The sequence below is a fragment of the Bison bison genome, unplaced genomic scaffold (genome assembly GCF_000754665.1).
Source record: "Bison bison bison isolate TAMUID 2011002044 unplaced genomic scaffold, Bison_UMD1.0 scf7180017864376, whole genome shotgun sequence".
Classification (NCBI taxonomy): Eukaryota; Metazoa; Chordata; class Mammalia; order Artiodactyla; family Bovidae; genus Bison; species Bison bison.
The window spans coordinates 10,108,499-10,126,373 of NW_011494948.1; the positions used below are offsets into that span (position 1 = coordinate 10,108,499).

The window sequence follows — 17,875 nt, forward strand, 5'->3', positions numbered from 1 at the left end:
CAGAAAGTGAAGAGGAACTCAAAAGCCTCTTGATGAAAGTGAAAGTGGAGAGTGAAAAAGTTGGCTTAAAGCTCAACATTCAGAAAATGAAGATCATGGCACCCGGTCCCATCACTTCATGGGAAATAGATGGGGAAACAGTGGAAACAGTGTCAGACTGTATTTTTTTGGGCTCCAAAATCACTGCAGATGGTGACTGCAGCCATGAAATTAAAAGACGCTTACTCCTTGGAAGGAAAGTTATGACCAACCTCGATAGCATATTCAAAAGCAGAGACATTACTTTGCCAACAAAGGTTTGTCTAGTTAAGGCTATGGTTTTTCCTGTGGTCATGTATGGCTGTGAGAGTTGGACTGTGAAGAAAGCTGAGCGCCGAAGAATTGATGCTTTTGAAGTGTGGTGTTGGAGAAGACTCTTGAGAGTGCCTTGGACTGCAAGGAGATCCAACCAGTCCATTCTGAAGGAGATCAGCCCTGGAATTTCTTTGGAAGGAATTATGTTAAAGCTCAAATTCCAGTACTTTTGGCCACCTCATGTGAAGAGTTGACTCATTGGAGAAGACTCTGATGCTGGGAGGGATTGGGGGCAGGAGGAGAAGGGGACGACAGAGGATGAGATGGCTGGATGGCATCACCGACTTGATGGACATGAGTTTGAGTGAACTCTGGGAGTTGGTGATGGACAGGGAGGCCTGGCGTGCTGCGATTCATGGGGTCGCGAAAAGTCGGACACGACTGAGCGATTGAACTGAACTGAGTAACAGACCGTTTAACCCTCATTCTGTGCTGCATCTCTACACTTGTAAAGTATCGGAATGAAAGTAAATCAACTAAATGAGCAACCTTTCAGCCTAACTCTGTAATAATAAAGATAATAATTTTCCTTTAATTCCAGGTGCCAAGGAATAAAATCTGATACTAAAAAAGCTATGAGAATGTTATCATTATAAGACTTTCTTTCTTAGGAAAGACATCTTAAATAGTAACTTTTATTGGCCCTAGTGGGAAAGAACCCACCTGCCAATGCAGGAGACATGAGAGACAGGGGTTTGATCCCTCGGTTGGGAAGTGCCCTTGGAAGAGGGCATGGTAACCCACTCCAGTATTCTTGCCTGAAGAATCCCATGGACAGAGGAGCCTGGCAGGCTACAGGCTCCTACTGAAGCAATTTTAGCACACATGCATATGAACACAAGCACAACTTTTATTATTTAAAAATTTTATTGGAGTATAGTTGATTTACTATGTTGTGTTAGTTTCTGCTGTACAGCAAAGTGAATCAATTATACACATACATATGTCCACTCTTTTGTAGATTCTTTTTCCAGATAGGGCATTACAGAGTATTGAATAGAGTTCTCTCTGCTCTGCAGTAGGTCCTTATTAGTTATCTATTTTATATATAGCAGTGTGTATAGTCAATCCTAATCTCCCAGTTTATCCCTCTCCCCTTTTACCCCCTGGTAAACATAAATTTGTTTTCTACATCTGCAACTTTATTTCTATTTTGTAGATAAGTTATTTGTACCCTATTTTTTAGATTCCCCATATAAGCAATATCACAATATTTGTATGTGTCTGTTTGACTTCACTCAGTATGAGGATTGCTAGGTCCATTTGTATTTTGGCAAATGGCATTACTTTATTCTTTTTATAAAAATTTATTTATTTTTTAACTGAAGGATAATTGCTTTACAGAATTTCGTTGTTTTCTGTCAAACCTCAACATAAATCAGCCATAGGTATTATTCTTTAAATAGTACCTTTTACTCTCACAATTAGACATTTTCTTGTTAGGATGTAAACATTCATTAGCTTTTAGTATTCTTTATGTGTGAAAAAAAATTAATATATTCAATATGTATAGACTATCTTATATTTAAAATAATTATGTCCAATAATACCCCTCAGAAATTGAGTCTTTCTTTAATGAGTTAAAATAGTAATTTTCCTAATACCATTGTCGTTATTATAGCTAACATTTACCTGAGTGTTTGTTGTGTGCCAGATACTTACTATCTGTTCATGTATGAAATTCATTTAACCCCCTCCCCACACAATCTTTGTGAGGTAGGACTCATTTTCCCCATTTTATGGATATATATTTTTTCACATATTTGATATATCTGATCTATCTGTTTTATATGGTTTATTTATGTAGTATATAGAAATGAAATATACCCATAATTACATAGTTTAAAGTAAAATGTCAGGTTCTTGCATCCCAATTACTTACTCGAAAATATAAATAGAAAATTTACTATTCTGTTGGCATCTCGGCCTTATGACATTTTTCACTAATTGTTCCTTCAACTAGCATCAGCTTCCTAAGACTTCCACTTTCCCTGAAGTCTGATTTTGAAGTCAGTCAAAACTACATAATATGTACATAACAAATTATATAAATAATATACTAGTACAAATGATAGTATCTCAGAATTATTTTTATTCTAAAACACTTATGCTTTTCCTTAAAATAGATGTGAAATTTTATGTTTGCACTTTCTCATCTTGTTATGCTGATTATAAACACAGTAGATTATCTCTAAATCAAAAGCCTATTTTTGTTCAGAAACTGCTTTTTGTTCTGTTTCTCGTGTAACTAGATAAAGCCCACTGAGATTCATATCTCATGGCATGGTAGAGTCAAAATCCGAAGGGCGAAAGACGACATGGAATACATTCTCAAATGCTGGGCATGCTGCTCACAGCATCATGCTGCTCTGTCATTGTTTCCTAATGTGAAAAGGGGTGATGTTTTAATCCAGGAGTGAGGAGTGCTGCAGAGGGCTAGACTTTAGGAGACTGATGGAGAGGTCATTAGATGTTCACTCCTTCCTCCTCCCTCCCCCTCCCCTGATTCCGACTGCCATTTCCATTTCTTCTACCAAGTTGGCCCCTTTCTTTTATACGAAAAGGTTGGATTTTTTCCACTGGCCTCCTTTATAACATAGTTTGAATCACTTTTTAATACTGGAAGTTAACATTCTTTATTCTTCAAAAGAGCTGTGGCGTCTTTGAATAGCTCTGCCATTTCATTGATACTCCTCCCCGCCTCTCAATTCTGAAGGAGGTTTTCATTTTAGAAGCATATAGTATATTTTACATGCATGAGTTCCATGAAACATACTTTCTATATTGATCACTGTACCTTTGCTGCTCTGAAAAAATACCCTACACAGTGTTATATGCTTTCATCTCTCAAATGAAATACTGCTTTAATGATTTTAAATGCTAAAGATTCTAAATCTTAAGCAAAAAGTAAGATTATTTTATTCTTTTTAATGTTATAAAGAAGTAATATGTGGTTTCTCTTAATACTGCCCCAAATTTTATAGTTTAATTAAAAGTAGATCAAGGAAGGAGCCAAAATAATTATGACTTTTGTTCCATCAGACATAACTTCTCAAAAAAGTATTTATTTTTTATTTTTTTTTGATTTTGGGTAATTTTATTATTTATTTATTTTAAATTTAAATTTATTTATTTTACTTAGAGGCTAATTACTTTACAATATTGTATTGGTTTTGCCATACATCAACATGAATCAAAAAAAGATGTGAAGGAATATCATTTATATTGTATATTCCTTTTAGAATATCATGTATATGAGAATCCATGAGATGTATTGGATTCCATTGAGTTGAATGGTTAAGGGAATGGCTTTGTATTATATTTTTACCGATCTGATCCTTACAACACTTTTAGAAATAAGCTAGAAAAGGACTCTTCTTCCCATTTTTACGGAGGGAGGAGGTGGAGACCCAGAGAGACCACATGACCCAACAAGATAAAGCTAAGTAAGAGGCAGCGTGAAGACCAGAAAAAAAAATATTAATATGACTTCTTCCTGGCCCACCATCTCAATGGAGAAGATGAATGAATTTACAAAAGTGGAGAGAGACTCAGTGTAGGAAGAAACATATGATTTTATAATTTCTGATTTTTATCTACTTTTGAAATCTAGGGAAATATTTTGTGTTAGCATTAGCCCTAATCTTACCTTGAAATGACTCAAGGTAAGGAATGTGAGATGTGAGAGGACATGTGAGATGTTCCCAGACATGAAGTTGTACCATGCTTATTTAGTATTGGATAATAGAATTCACTTTTGTGTACTCTATCTTTTTCTGCCTACAGCTATGCTTTTGCTTCTTTTTCTGACTTTGAATAAAGTATGGTTAGCAGTTTATTTGGAGAAGGCAACGGCACCCCACTCCTTGCCTGGAAAAATCCCATGGACGGAGGAGCCTGGTAGGCTGCAGTCCATGGGGTCGCAAAGAGTTGGACACGACTGAGCGACTTCACTTTCACTTTTCACTTTCACGCATTGGAGAAGGAAATGGCAACCCACTCCAGTGTTCTTGCCTGGAGAATCCCAGGGACGGGGGAGCCTGGTGGGCTGCTGTCTATGGGGTTGCACAGAGTCGGACACGACTGAAACGACTTAACAGCAGCAGCAGTTTATTTGGACATGACTAAAGCAACTTAGCGCGCACACAGAGTAATTTATTCGTTAGAGTGTTAAGGTTGTATTTTCCCAAGGCATTTTTTTTTTCCCCAAGTTGAACATGCCTATTCAACTTGTGGCTTTTCTGCTTTTACAGACTTTTTCTATTTTCCTTTCTTTCTTTTCTTTCTTCCTCTCTTCCTCCTTCCTTCCAGTCAGTCATCAGGCCATCCCTGAAGATACAAAGATGATTAGATTTGGCACACCATCTGGTCTAGGTAGCTCCTTGATGTAGTGAATATAAACATGTCAATGAATGCATTTCTGCCAAAGCAAAAAATGAAAAATTGCATGCAAGCATGAGGGACCCACAGAGAACCAGAATAGAAATAACACTGCCTTTGGGCTCAAAAGAGGCTTCTTTAAAGAGGTGGTTTCTGAACTGGGTTTTTGAGGGCAAATAGGCTTTCGTTAGGCAAAAAGGTATGAATTTTAACAATTATACAAGTAACACCTACTTCTGTTTCTCAGACATTGCATGTGTTGTTTCTTACTTTTTGTTCACCAGATTATTTCATATGCATATGCCCAAATATCTAGTTTTGTAAAGCTCTCTCAAACCACTCTTCAGATTGAATATAATTTGGAAATTCTCAGACTGTCTACCATTGTTCTAAGCTGTTGCTGTGGTTGGAACATGGTTTTCTTATAAATAATATAACATTGTATTGAACACGTCTTTGAAATGTTTGATTTTACTTTATTGTACTTGAAGTATTTTGAAAGACTTAAAAAAGATATACTAGTATTCTTGGACTTAAAATTCATTATAGCTTCCTTTAGAAGCTAAAGTTTACAAAATATGATTACACTGTGATACAGAGACCCAACAATTCCCCCAAATATTACACTACTTAGGGAAGAGAAAGAATTACCAGCACTTGCTTATGTTATTTATTTTATTGTATCTAGTATAATGCAAGGACATAATTATGCTTTGCTTACAATATAGGAATTATAATATTTACTCTTAATCACAGGATTAGTTCAGCTCCTTTGGTTTCAAAGCACTTGCTTTTTAGGTGGATTGAAACTTACACTAAGCTTATTTTGAAATATCTTGCTTGTATATCCATCTACTGTGTGTCTTAAGATTGAAATTTAGGTCAAATTACAACTTGAATTTAGCTTTACAAAGAAAATAAGTGTGCCACCTTTAAAAACTGCATTCTAAATTTTAAGCACAATAGATCAAAGTATGCCTTATTTAAATAAATACTCTGGAAAAGAAATCTCAATTATTTTCTCCCAAACTTTCTTAAAATAGTCACTGTTCCCAATGCAAAATGTGAGGTTTAGCTTTATTATTTTAAAGGAAGATGAAAAGTTGTTTATTTTAAAATTTTAATGATTTTGCTTTAAAATTATGGAAATTCTCCTTTGGGACAGCTTTATTTGAATTGTATGTGACACTATTTTTATTTCTGAAGGCTATGATTAAAAGTTTCGTGGATGTCTACCAGCTTGCAAGCGCTAGAATTGCTACATTAGAAAAGGAAATGACATCTCATCGAAGTCACATTGCAACCTTGAAATCAGAACTTCACACGGCTTGTTTACGTGAAAATGCAAGTTTACAATCAGTAAGTCCTACACTGTATTTTTTGTCTTTGAATCTTGGGTCACATTTACACTCGTGTTTTTGTTGTTCACCAATATGTCTAGTTTAGAATAAGTGATCAGTCAAGCAGCATAAAATTACTAAGTGTGGAGAAAATTTTGAAGGAAGGAAAGCAATTAATTTTTGCATTGTATCACGTATAAAGATATGCGTATTGTTATCAATGCAAAAACACTACATCAAGATTCCTTTGTGTTTGGTAGTGCAGCTGACAGTTGGGTTTGGCAGTATGCATAGTTAAAGCTTTCAACTGTCTGAAGATTCAGTGTGTCCCATTAAAGACAGAATATTATTAATTATGCGTATAACCAAAATGGTAATTAGAACATGTGATTATTCTCTGTAGAAAACTAGACTTATCCATAATACATGCCTAGCTAAAGATGCATGTTGTGATTCATCTATATGATTAAAATTCAGTTTCAGCAGTCATTTTATGTCTTAAAATTTTAGCCCATGATGAAATTTGGGCTCATTTAAGACCAAACAAAATTTTTTTCCACTTGAAATACATGTTTGGGGAGTATAAAAAAATGAATGTATTTCTGACATAAAGGAATAAAATACAATTTCAACTTTTTCCTCAAGAGCCAGATATGTCAACAATGGGATTCAGAGGGTTATCAATAATTGGAATGTCTTTTTCCCTTTTTTGGTTTGATTTGAATGGATCAAGGTGACTTGTAACGAAAAACAGTATCATTTTGCCATTCAGCTATTGACAAGTTTCAAATGATATATTCAACAGAAAAAGAGTTAACATAAAGTAAATAGATGCATAGCTGTGGTTTAGTTATTCAGCTCCTTTGAGTAGTAGCTTGAGTGTCAGCATCCCAGTGAAGCTTTATGACCATGGTATTTGAAACTGCAACCACTAACCTTCCCCCACCCCACAGACTCATTCTCACCTCTTCTTGCTTGTGTATCTTCTACCTTCCTTGCTTTATTTTTTTCACTATAGCACTTAGCAACTTACACATTTTGTGTTTTATTTATTTTTGTCTATTTTGCTGCTTACCCTCGTAGAATATAAGTTCCATAAAGTCAAGCAATTTGGGGTATTTTCTTCACAGCTGTAAGGGCACTCTAGTGCTGAGAACAGTCTGGCCCATAGTAGGTACTCAGCAATTGATTACTGAATGAAGAGTTTCTAACACTTAATCCAGTAAATGAGCAAACTAGTTATTTGAGATCTGAGATGTGAATTCAGTTGAGTTCAGTTTTTAAAATTACTTTGTTAATTTCTTAATGACTGAGTAGTAAATTGGACCTCAAATAAGAGAAGTTAAAATGAAGAGGAAACCTTTATAAAGATTTGTATAAGTATTTGGCATTCATTCTAGTATTTCTTTAAAACATACTTAGATTTCTTCCTGCTAGTTCTCTGATCCCAGTGGTTAATATTATATTATACTATGTCAGCTTTATTGGGTCATACTGTTACTGATTGTTCATTCTGTTATTCATATGAGAATAGTTACTTATGTTTTGAGAAAGTTTGGTAAGGTGGGATTATTTACCCATGGACTCAAAAAAAATTTTTTTTTTTACTAGTTGTTAAGCTCTTGATATCTTAATGAAGGTCTGCTTAATATACCACGTGATTATAATAAAGCTTCCCTTCTCAACCTTCTGAGAAGATTTACAGGCTATGCTCATCATCTTGCTTATAAAAAGAGGTTCACTTAGGCAGTACTTCTCAAAATGGAATGTGTGTAGTGTGAACACTCTCCCCACAGGTTCTCATGTGGCCTAGGACACTGCTGCCTAATCCCATGCTTCCGTGGGATATATGCTATCCAGTCTGTTCCCTGGATAGTTGAGGATCACTGTTTTAAAAAGAATAATAAATAAATAATAAACTATTCCCTGGATAGTTGAGGATCACTGTTTTGAAAAGAATAATAAATTTGTAATAAAGGAATAATAAATTAATAAATTTGTAAATAATAAATTAATAATGATAAATTTATAACTTCTATTTTTCAAGACAGTTTTATATGCATTTTCTGACTTCTTAAGAACTCTCTGAAGGAGGTTAATCTTTTAATTTCATAGACGAGAGGTGATCTAGTTTGGTAGATAAGAGCTTGAGCTTTGGAATTATACCCATTAGAAGTAGAGTCAAGTGTAAATAAGAGAAAACTTGAGTAACATATTTAAGACACTTTTTTTTTCTCATACAGTGGGAAGTCTAGAAGTAGGTGGCTATTGTCGTTAGGTTAGTGGTTCAATTTCTCTGTAATTTCTCTACCACTCCGTGATAAGATGACAGCCCGATCTAGGATTTGGAATCGCATTCAGAGGAATAGGATGGCCCAGCAGTATCTGTTTTATATAAGTAATAAATCATTGAAAGGCTTTCCATTAAAAAATTTTAATATTTCTATCATATATTTATTAAGTATTAATATTTAAAAACTTTAATAGATTATAGATATTAAATATATATTTAAATGTTTATATATTTAAAAAGGAAAAACCTTCCAAGGAAATTCCCAATGTATTTTCACTTATAGTCCATCAGCTGGAAATGGGTTGTGTGACCACCCTAAGCTCTAATGAGTCAAGGGACAAGGGAATAAGGAATGAATAGATATTGGGTTAGCCAATTGATCATATATCTGATTTGCCATACAAATCAGATATATCTAGATTCCAGTTCAACCTCTGTTAGTTGCTAACTGGGGGGCTTGGGTCTCAGGTTTTCATCTGTACAATGAGGATGATGATACTACTCTCTAATAGAGATGTTGGGAGGTCTAGAGAAGTGTTCAAGTACTTTGCACTTTCCCTTGCACTTAGTAATCCAAAAAAAATTATCTATTAATTTATTACCATTATCTTTATAGAAGGTAATTGAGATTACACCACAGGAAAAGACTGTTTACTAATATAATATCTTCAGCTTCAAACCAAGTCACTTTGTACTGCTTCCTACTGCAACCTTGAACATGTAACTCCTGCTCTGTGATCACCATCAGTATTTTCCTGTAGCTGAGCTCTCTGCCCTTTCTGCAGCCTTGTCTTCCCCTCTTTTCACTGACACATTCTTGAAAACCAGTCTATACTTCTTTGTCTATGTACTCATTCTACTGATACTATTTTCTTATAGGGCACCACGATTTTCTGCTTGCCCTGCTTATCCATTTGTTCCTTCTCATCTTTCATCTTTCTTGGACAATATGAAGCTTCAACTACTTTCTTCTTTAAATACTCACCTCCTTTGTTTCTCTTGTTATCATTTTTTCTTCATTGGCTCTCTGGCCTCTACTTACTTGATCTCTGCCTTCTTTGTATTATTGTTGTTAATTCTTCTCCACCCATTAGTTTAATATTTATTCAGCATCTGTTCTGTAGCAAGCTTGATTTTGGTTCTGGGGTGCCATGTGAACTGAAAGAGACAATATTTGCTCTCATGAACTTAAAATCTTAACAGTGAAGGTAAATATTTTTCATGTAATCACACTAATTAATATGTGATTACTAACCAAGATAAGTTCTTTGAAAGAGAAGAACTTAGGTGTATAAGAGTTTTTTTAAACAAATGAGCCTACCCTAGACTAAGGTATCAGTTAAGCGTTTTCTAGGTCAATGATGCTTAAGCTAATATCAGAAGACTGGGTATGAGGTATCCGGGAATGGTGGCGTGTTGTGTTCCATATCAGGAGGCGAGGAAAACAGACATCTATAAAGGCTCTATGGTGTGAGGAAGAAATTGATAAATCAGCTGGAATAAAGATAGCAAAGGCAAGAGTAGTCTGAGGTAAGAATGGTCTGGAGAAAAGGGCAGAGGTCAGACTTTGTTATCTTTAAGAGCAAAGTAAGAGTCATTAAAAAAACTTTATAGACAGAACGATATGTTCAGGTTTGCATTTTTTTAAAAGATCACTTTGGCTGTAGTATCAAGAAACAATTGAATGTGAAGAACAAGAGATGAGGATATGTCAAACAATTCCTAGTTTTTTTGTTGTTGTTTTTTGCTTTTGAAAATGGATCAGTGATTTCATTTACTTAGAGAAACAGTGGAATGGGGTGACAGTGGATATTGTGAGTTTAATTTTGAGTATGTAAGTTTGAGATACCATTGAGACATCCAGCTAAAAATGTCAAAAAGGCTACTTGATATGGAATTCAAGCAATGTGCCAAGCTGTAGATAAAAAATTCAAGTCACTGTTATACAGGTAGGACTTGAAGCTGCTAGCAAGACTGAGACTACATAAGGATGATTTATAGAGTAAACAGAGAAAAGGCCTAAGAATGAAGCTTGAAAAACTCCAACACGTAATGCCTGAGTAGAAGAGGATAAAGATGCAAAGGAAGCTGTGAAGCAACAGGCAAAGAGGGAAGAGGAAACCAAGAAAGTATGGTGCCATGAGAAGAGAGAATTTTAAGAAGGGTGATGTTCACTGGTGTCATATGCTGTTGAAAATCAAGTGAAATGAAGACTGAAAATGACCTTTGGAGTTAGTGTATGCAGGCCATTGGTAACCTTAACAGAGGCTCTTTTGGCAAGAGATGGAGAAATTAGTGAAAGCTGACCAAAGGAAAGTGAATTTAGACATCTACTGCAGAGATTTAGCAGTTAAGCAGGAAAAATTGAGACATCTACTGCAGAGATTTAGCAGTTAAGCAGGAAAAATAGGAGTGCAGTGTTCTCAGGATTTAGGAAGTTCTGTTGTAAGATGAGAGTGAACTAAATATATTTTAACATCTTCTTAAAATAGGCCTCCAACAGTCTGGTTTTGACTCTGTTCACTATACTGTCCATCTGGTTATCACCTTTTCCAACTCTAGATTTTTTTTTTTTGACTAATGTTTGCATGATATATCTTTTTCCATTCTTTTAACCTATATTTTATATTTATAGTGGGTCTCTTATAGAAAAATATAGTTGGTTTTGTTGTATTTATCCATTTGACAATTTCTAGCTTTTAGTTGAGTGACTGGACCATTTGCATTTAATATAATTATTGATGTTTCTGGATTTTTATCTACCATTTTTGTTGTCTTATGGGGATGAAGGTGAAAGCATGATTTCTGCCTTTGTGAATTTCTCTTCTAGCAGGGGAAATGGTCACATAAGCAAATAGAAACAATAGGCATTTATAAAGCCTGTAGGAACATAGATGAGGAAGGAGTTCATTCTGCCTAACATTGCTAGAAGAAGGTTCTGAGAAGATGAAATGTTTGCAGGAGTCTTTGAAGAATGCTATGATTTGACACCTTGTTAAGGGGAAAGAGCCATCAAAAATCTTTGCTTTGTTTTGTTTTGAAGAATAGACCTAATGGATATTAGATATATTTAATGAATTACATTACCTAATGATTTTTGTGTGTTAATAGAAAATGTATTGTTACTTTAGTTCCATTCCTTCTGTCAATTAAAGTTATCCGCCTCACCCCAAATGCTATGACAAACCTAGACAGCATATTAAAAAGCAGAGACATCACTTTGCCGACAAAGGTTCATCTAGTCAAAGCTGTGGTTTTTCCAGTAGTCATGTACAGATGTGAGAGTTGGGCCATAAAGAAGGCTGAGCACCGAAGAATTGATGCTTTTGAATTGTGGTGTTGGAGAAGACTCTTGAAAGTCCTTTGGACTGCAAGGATATCAAACCAGTCAATCCTAAAGGAAATCAACCCTAAATATTGATTGGAAGGACTGATGCTGAAAGCTGAAGCTCCAATACATTGGCCACCTGATGTGAAGAGCCGACTCATTGGAAAAGATGCTGATGCTGGGAAAGATTGAGGGCCGAAGGAGAAGAGGTAGACAGAGGATGAGATGGTTGGATGGCACCGTCAACTCAATGGACTTGAGTTTGAGCAAACTCCAGGAGAGAGTGAAGGGCAGGGAACCCTGGTGTGCTGCAGTTCATGGAGTCACAAAGAATCAGACATGACTTAGTGACTGAACAACAATAACTCACCCAGCCTATACCCACTGGAGCCCAAGACTGCCTGCAGAGGTCACTTTGGACCCTACCCTCATGTGTTTTCAATCCAATCTTGTACCATCCAGTTGCTGCTTCTTACTTTATGACCTAAGTTGATTCTGCCTTTGACTGTTCTGCTCTTGATGTTCTTATTTGGTCTCTGTATTTGTTACTTTGAGCCATTCTCAGAACTCTTCTAATGGATCCTCAGGTGAACTAGCTCTCTCCTCTACTCTTGGCTCTGTTTACCATCACCTCCTTCCCGTTATATATGGCATTAGAGTCAGGCAGACCTGGAGGGTCCTTTCTGGCACCATTGTTTATTACCCACACAACAGTATAAGCATCAGTTTCAGTATTCGTAACATGTAGGTGAAATTGCCTGCATTGTAGAATTGTCATGAGATTAAACGAAGACACAGCGTCTGGCATATTGGTAGATGCTCAGTAAATATAGCTTCCCCGTGGCTCAGATGGTAAAGCATCTGTCTGCAGTGTGGGACGGAGAAGGCGATGGCACCCCACTCCAGTACTCTTGCCTGGAAAATCCCATGGACGGAGGAGCCTGGTAGGCTGCAGTCCATGGGGTCACTAAGAGTCAGACACGACTGAGCAACTTCACTTTCACTTCTCACTTTCATGCATTGGAGAAGGAAATGGCAACCCACTCCAGTGTTCTTGCCTGGAGAACCCCAGGGACGGAGGAGCCTGGTGGGCTGCCGTCTGTGGGGTCACACAGAGTCGGAATCGACTGAAGTGACTTAGCAGCAGCAGCAGCAGCAGCAATGTGGGAGACCCGGGTTCTATCCCTGGGCAGGAAGATCCCCTGGAGAAGGAAATGGCAACCCACTCCAGTATTCTTGCCTGGAAAATTCCATGGATGGAGGAGCCTGGTAGGTTACAGTCCATGGGGTTGCAAAGAGTCGGACACGACTGAGCAACTTCACTTGCACAGTAAATATTGGCCGGCTTCCCTGTATATACAGATTTTTCCAATAATTACATATATTTATGCAGCTAAGCTATATTTATAGCCTTAAGAAATATATGTAAGCAAAAGGAAATCTATCTATGAGTAAGCAAAAGAACAAAAACAACAGTGCTTTTCGCACATACTAAATACAGTATTGATGTTAGGTGTTATTGTTATCACTTAGTGAGCCAAGGACAGTCACTGTATGCTCCTTTCTAAATTTTCCACCATTTGAGTAGATAAGAATAAAAAGTAAATATTCATCATTACTTAAGAAGAAGCTTAATATATCATGGTAGAATGTATACGTAGAAAGAGATGGATGGTATTGCAGGTATGAATAGTTATCCTTAAAAGCTTTATCCTTCTTTAGGTGACATTTTCCTTTTTTGTTCAGAAGCATGTATGTGATGCTGGAGTTCATCTAAGAGGTCTCATCAATTGTACACTTGCCAGAACTTTAACATTTTCAGCATGTTGGTCTTTGACCCATTAACTTAGGGCTGTTCTAGAGCTTTTATCTTGACTAACAGTAAGCAGAAAGCACTTTGAGTAAAGAGCTTTTGAATGCCATACAACCCAGTAGAGAAGAGTACAGCAGTCAGAACCAATTACTTGTGGGTGTTTGGAGACTGGCACACCCACAAGTGTGGAGAAACACATGATATTTCAATCTGCGAAACATAAGATGCCAAACCCAAATACTTCACTGTGAGTTATGATGCTTCAAGCTACAGTATTGATTTGCCTCATTTCCCTTGTATGCTTAAGCAGTATGTTTTTAATTCTGCAGTACTTTATTTGTGAGAAAATAATAAGTTACAAATCAGAGGAGCATTCCATTTAATATATTGCAGGGGAGAGATCATCGCATCATTTCTGAGATCATGTCAGATTTGATAGTTGTCAAGTGGTGTTATGTTGTTAATTAAGCAGAAAGACTTAGATCTTTTGGTTAAGATTAAAAAAAAAAAGAATCTCCTTTATCTTCTTGAATAAAATTTTGTCCCATTTAATCTTACTACATTTTCTTGAGAGAGGAAGTATTGTTTGTTAGTATTGTATAGATGAAGAAGCTGACAGAATCTAAGTAACTTAATCTAGGTAAGTTGTTTTCATCAACTTTCAAATACTTTCAGTTAATTCCTGATGTTTATCATTGAGGTTTTAAATCCTTCAAGAAAAATAATTTTAAAAAATGAGCCATAAACCAAGTCTTAATTTGTTGAGACAGGCTGTACAGTGCAGTTCAGTGGTATAAAGTACAGATTCTTGAGTTTTACTCCAAGGTTTTTATTTAGGGCCAAGTCAGGTTAGAGCAAGGCCTCTGATTTCTTGTCTGTTGCTTTCCAGTGAGATTGCAATGTGAATTAAAACAAATCTTTGCTCTCAAGGCCTTCCAAGTGTAGTAGAGACTAGTAGTATTGTACAGCTATTATATAGATTGCAGTACGGGAGACCTGGGTTTGATCCATGGTTTGGGAAGATCCCCTGGAGAAGGCAAAGGCTACCCATTCCAGTATTCTGGCCTGGAGAATTCCATGAACTGTATAGACCATGGGGTCACAAAGAGTCGGACACTACTGAGTAACTTTCACTTTCATATAGAGAATTAACTTAGTTGAGATAAGGAAGGCTAAGGAGGCTATGGATCCAACCAGTCCATCCTAAAGGAAATCAATGCTGCATATTCATTGGAAGGACTGATGCTGAAACTGAAACTCCAGTTCTTTGGCCACCTGATGCAAAGAACTGATTCATTTGAGAAGACCCTGATGCTGGGTAAGATTGAAGGCAGGAGAAGGGTATGACAGAGGATGAGATGGTCGGATGGCATCACTGACTCAATGGACATGAGTTTGAGTAAACTCTGGGAGTTGGTGATGGACAGGGAGGCCTGGTGTGCTGCAGTCCATGGGGTTGCAAAAAGCTAGACACGACTGAGTGACTGAACTGACTGACTGAAGGAGAAATTGACAAGGGAAAGCACAGAATGCTAAAGGGCTGGAAAGATGTCTGTCTGACTAGAGCAGCATGAATTAGGTGGAGAATGGGAGAGAGGGTGGAGACTTGCAGAGGAGCACTGTGGTGCTCTCAGCTTTCTGAGAAGTCCCTTGAATCATGTCTCCATTAACTGCACGGAAGACCTCTACCCTCTTTGCTTTATGTCTTTTCTCTTCCCAACTGCAAATTTAACGTTTTTCTACTCTCAAAATTCACTGCTGTTTTATGTCATAACAGCACTTGTTTTACCCTTTTGCTAAATATTGCTTACTTAGATGCTCATTAAATTCATCCACATTTTTATCATGAGCTCCAGCTTTGCCCTTCACATACTAACAGAGTTAAATAAAGGAAACAAAAACATCCAAAGATGGGACAGCCCAGTCAGCCTGCAGACATTTTCCTTGATCCTTGACATAAATTTCCAAACTTCTAAAATTTTTCATAGCTCAGAAACTCACACTCTTTTGGTATACTAAACAGCAGCCTAATAGTAGAAAATCCCATGGATGGATGAGCCTGGTGGGCTGCAGTCCATGGGGTCGCTAAGAGTCGGACACGACTGAGCGACTTCACTTTCACTTCTCACTTTCATGCATTGGAGAAGGAAATGGCAACCCACTCCAGTGTTCTTGCCTGGAGAATCCCAGGGACAGGGGAGCCTGGTGGGCTGCCGTCTATGGGGTTGCACAGAGTCGAACATGACTGAAGTGACTTAGCAACAACAACAATAGTAATAAAAATATATATTCCACTGGCCTCGCACTTCTTCTCTAGCCTTTTAGTTTTTGTATGATGTAGTTCAAGTTTTGTATGATTTAGTTTAAGAGGAGCTACTTTTATGATGAATAATATTTGTGTAGTGACCGTAGGGGCAGGATAATATAAATTTTATATTTTATATATAATTTGTTTAAGTATATGCGTATATAATTTAGTATATGCATATATAATTTATGTAGTATATACATATATAGTATTTTATTATAAACATTTACTGTTAGATATATGTAGGTATAAATATAAAATATGTTTAGATGTAATAAATATATAATTCCGTTCTTCAGGAATGAAATATTATGAGGGTGGAGCAAGGAGTAGCAAGACTGAGACTTTCCAACTCTGATCGCTGTAGTCAATTGGTAATGAAGTTGTAGAGAACAGAGATGACAGTTTGGCAATGGAATGCTCTAAATATTCCTACCAGTTGTACAGAGTGGTAGCAACTAAATATGCTCTGAGTGTTTCCTGTACCATTTTATCTTTCTTACTAAATTGAATTCTTTGAGGGCTTCAGTTACCTGCTAGATTTTCAGAAATCTGCACTCTGATTTTCTGCAAAAACCTCAAACTCACTGAGGTCTCAAACTGAACATGTTATCTAATTCTACCACTCCCGTTTTCTCAAACTCCTCTTTCTTTATGTTCCTTGTGTCTGACTTAGCTGTTCCCCTCACAGCCCAGGGTAACACCCTGATCTTTTTTTCTACTTTCCCATCTCTACCAGTTTTTAATTAGTTGCTGAGCCTTATTATTTCTACCACCACAGACCTCTTAGACCCCGTTTTCCCTTTCTACCCTTGTATTCACATTGTTTTCCCTGGGTTATTGTGACGGTCTTCCAATGCATTTCCCCGTATGTAGATTCTCCCCTTCCATCTTGTCTGCCACATCAGTGCCAGTTATCTTTCCAACGTGCAGATAAGGTCAAACCACAGCTTGACCCAAAACATATTTTGGCTCTATACTTTCTTCTTGAAAGCAAAAATTCTTGATCATTGGCATTCAGGCATATCCCAACCCCATCTGGTTTTTTAGTTTATCTCCCAGTTGGCAGAAGTAAGCGTTCCCTTTGTTATGCTCGTTCATCACTGAATTTACCTGTCTGAGAACTATATATTAATCTAAATTATATGATCAGTTAGTTGTTTCTGGATTACCATATCGTGAGTCTACAAGGTGATATTTTTTTATAATTCATTTTAATGGTCTCACCTCAATAAATGCTGGTTTATTAGAATTGAAATTAACTGGAGGAACACTTCATCAATGCTATTTTTCAGTACACACTTGTTATGGCATTTGTACTTTGCACAAACCATAGTTCCATCTCAGATTTTTTTCCCATAACATTTTTTCTTAATATTTCTCTAGCAAACACTTAATGAAAATGAGTAGAATCATTACTAGATTATTATACCAACATAAAATTTAAAGTAAATACTTTCAGGTAATACAAATTGAATATTTCTTCTCCTCTGTATTACTATTCCTAAAACCCTAAAAAACCCAAAGGAAAATGATTTCTGACAAAGAAAAACATTCTTTTTCAGCCTACCACTTAAATAATTTTAAACTTTGTCAGATTTGGGGGCCCCTAACTAGACATGGAGCAACAGACTGGTTCCAAATAGGAAAAAGAGTACATCAAGCCTGTATATTGTCACCCTGCTTATTTAACCTATATGCAGAGTACATCATGAGAAACGCTGGGCTGGAAGAAGCACTAGCTGGAATCAAGATTGCCAGGAGAAATATCAATAACCTCAGATGTGCAGATGACACGACCCTTACGGCAGAAAGTGAAGAGGAACTAAAAAGCCTCTTGATGAAAGTGAAAGAGGAGAGTGAAAAAGTTGGCTTAAAGCTCAACATTCAGAAAACGAAGATCATGGCATCTGGTCCCATCACTTCATGGGAAATAGATGGGGAAACAGTGGAAACAGTGTCAGACTGTATTTTTTTGGGCTCCAAAATCACTGCAGATGGTGATTGCAGCCATGAAATTAAAAGACGCTTATTCCTTGGAAGGAAAGTTATGACCCTG

General features: G+C 36.7%; 1 protein-coding gene across 9 annotated transcripts in view; it reads left to right on the plus strand.

The window, feature by feature from the left end:
* Positions 1-17,875, plus strand: part of CCDC171 (coiled-coil domain containing 171) — a 344,777-nt gene that overhangs the window by 286,781 nt on the left and 40,121 nt on the right. For all 9 annotated transcript variants that reach the window (XM_010857037.1, XM_010857035.1, XM_010857032.1 and 6 more), the window contains one exon: positions 5,941-6,093. In XM_010857037.1, the coding sequence (XP_010855339.1) occupies positions 5,941-6,093 (153 nt within the window). The remainder of the gene's footprint in view (positions 1-5,940; positions 6,094-17,875) is intronic.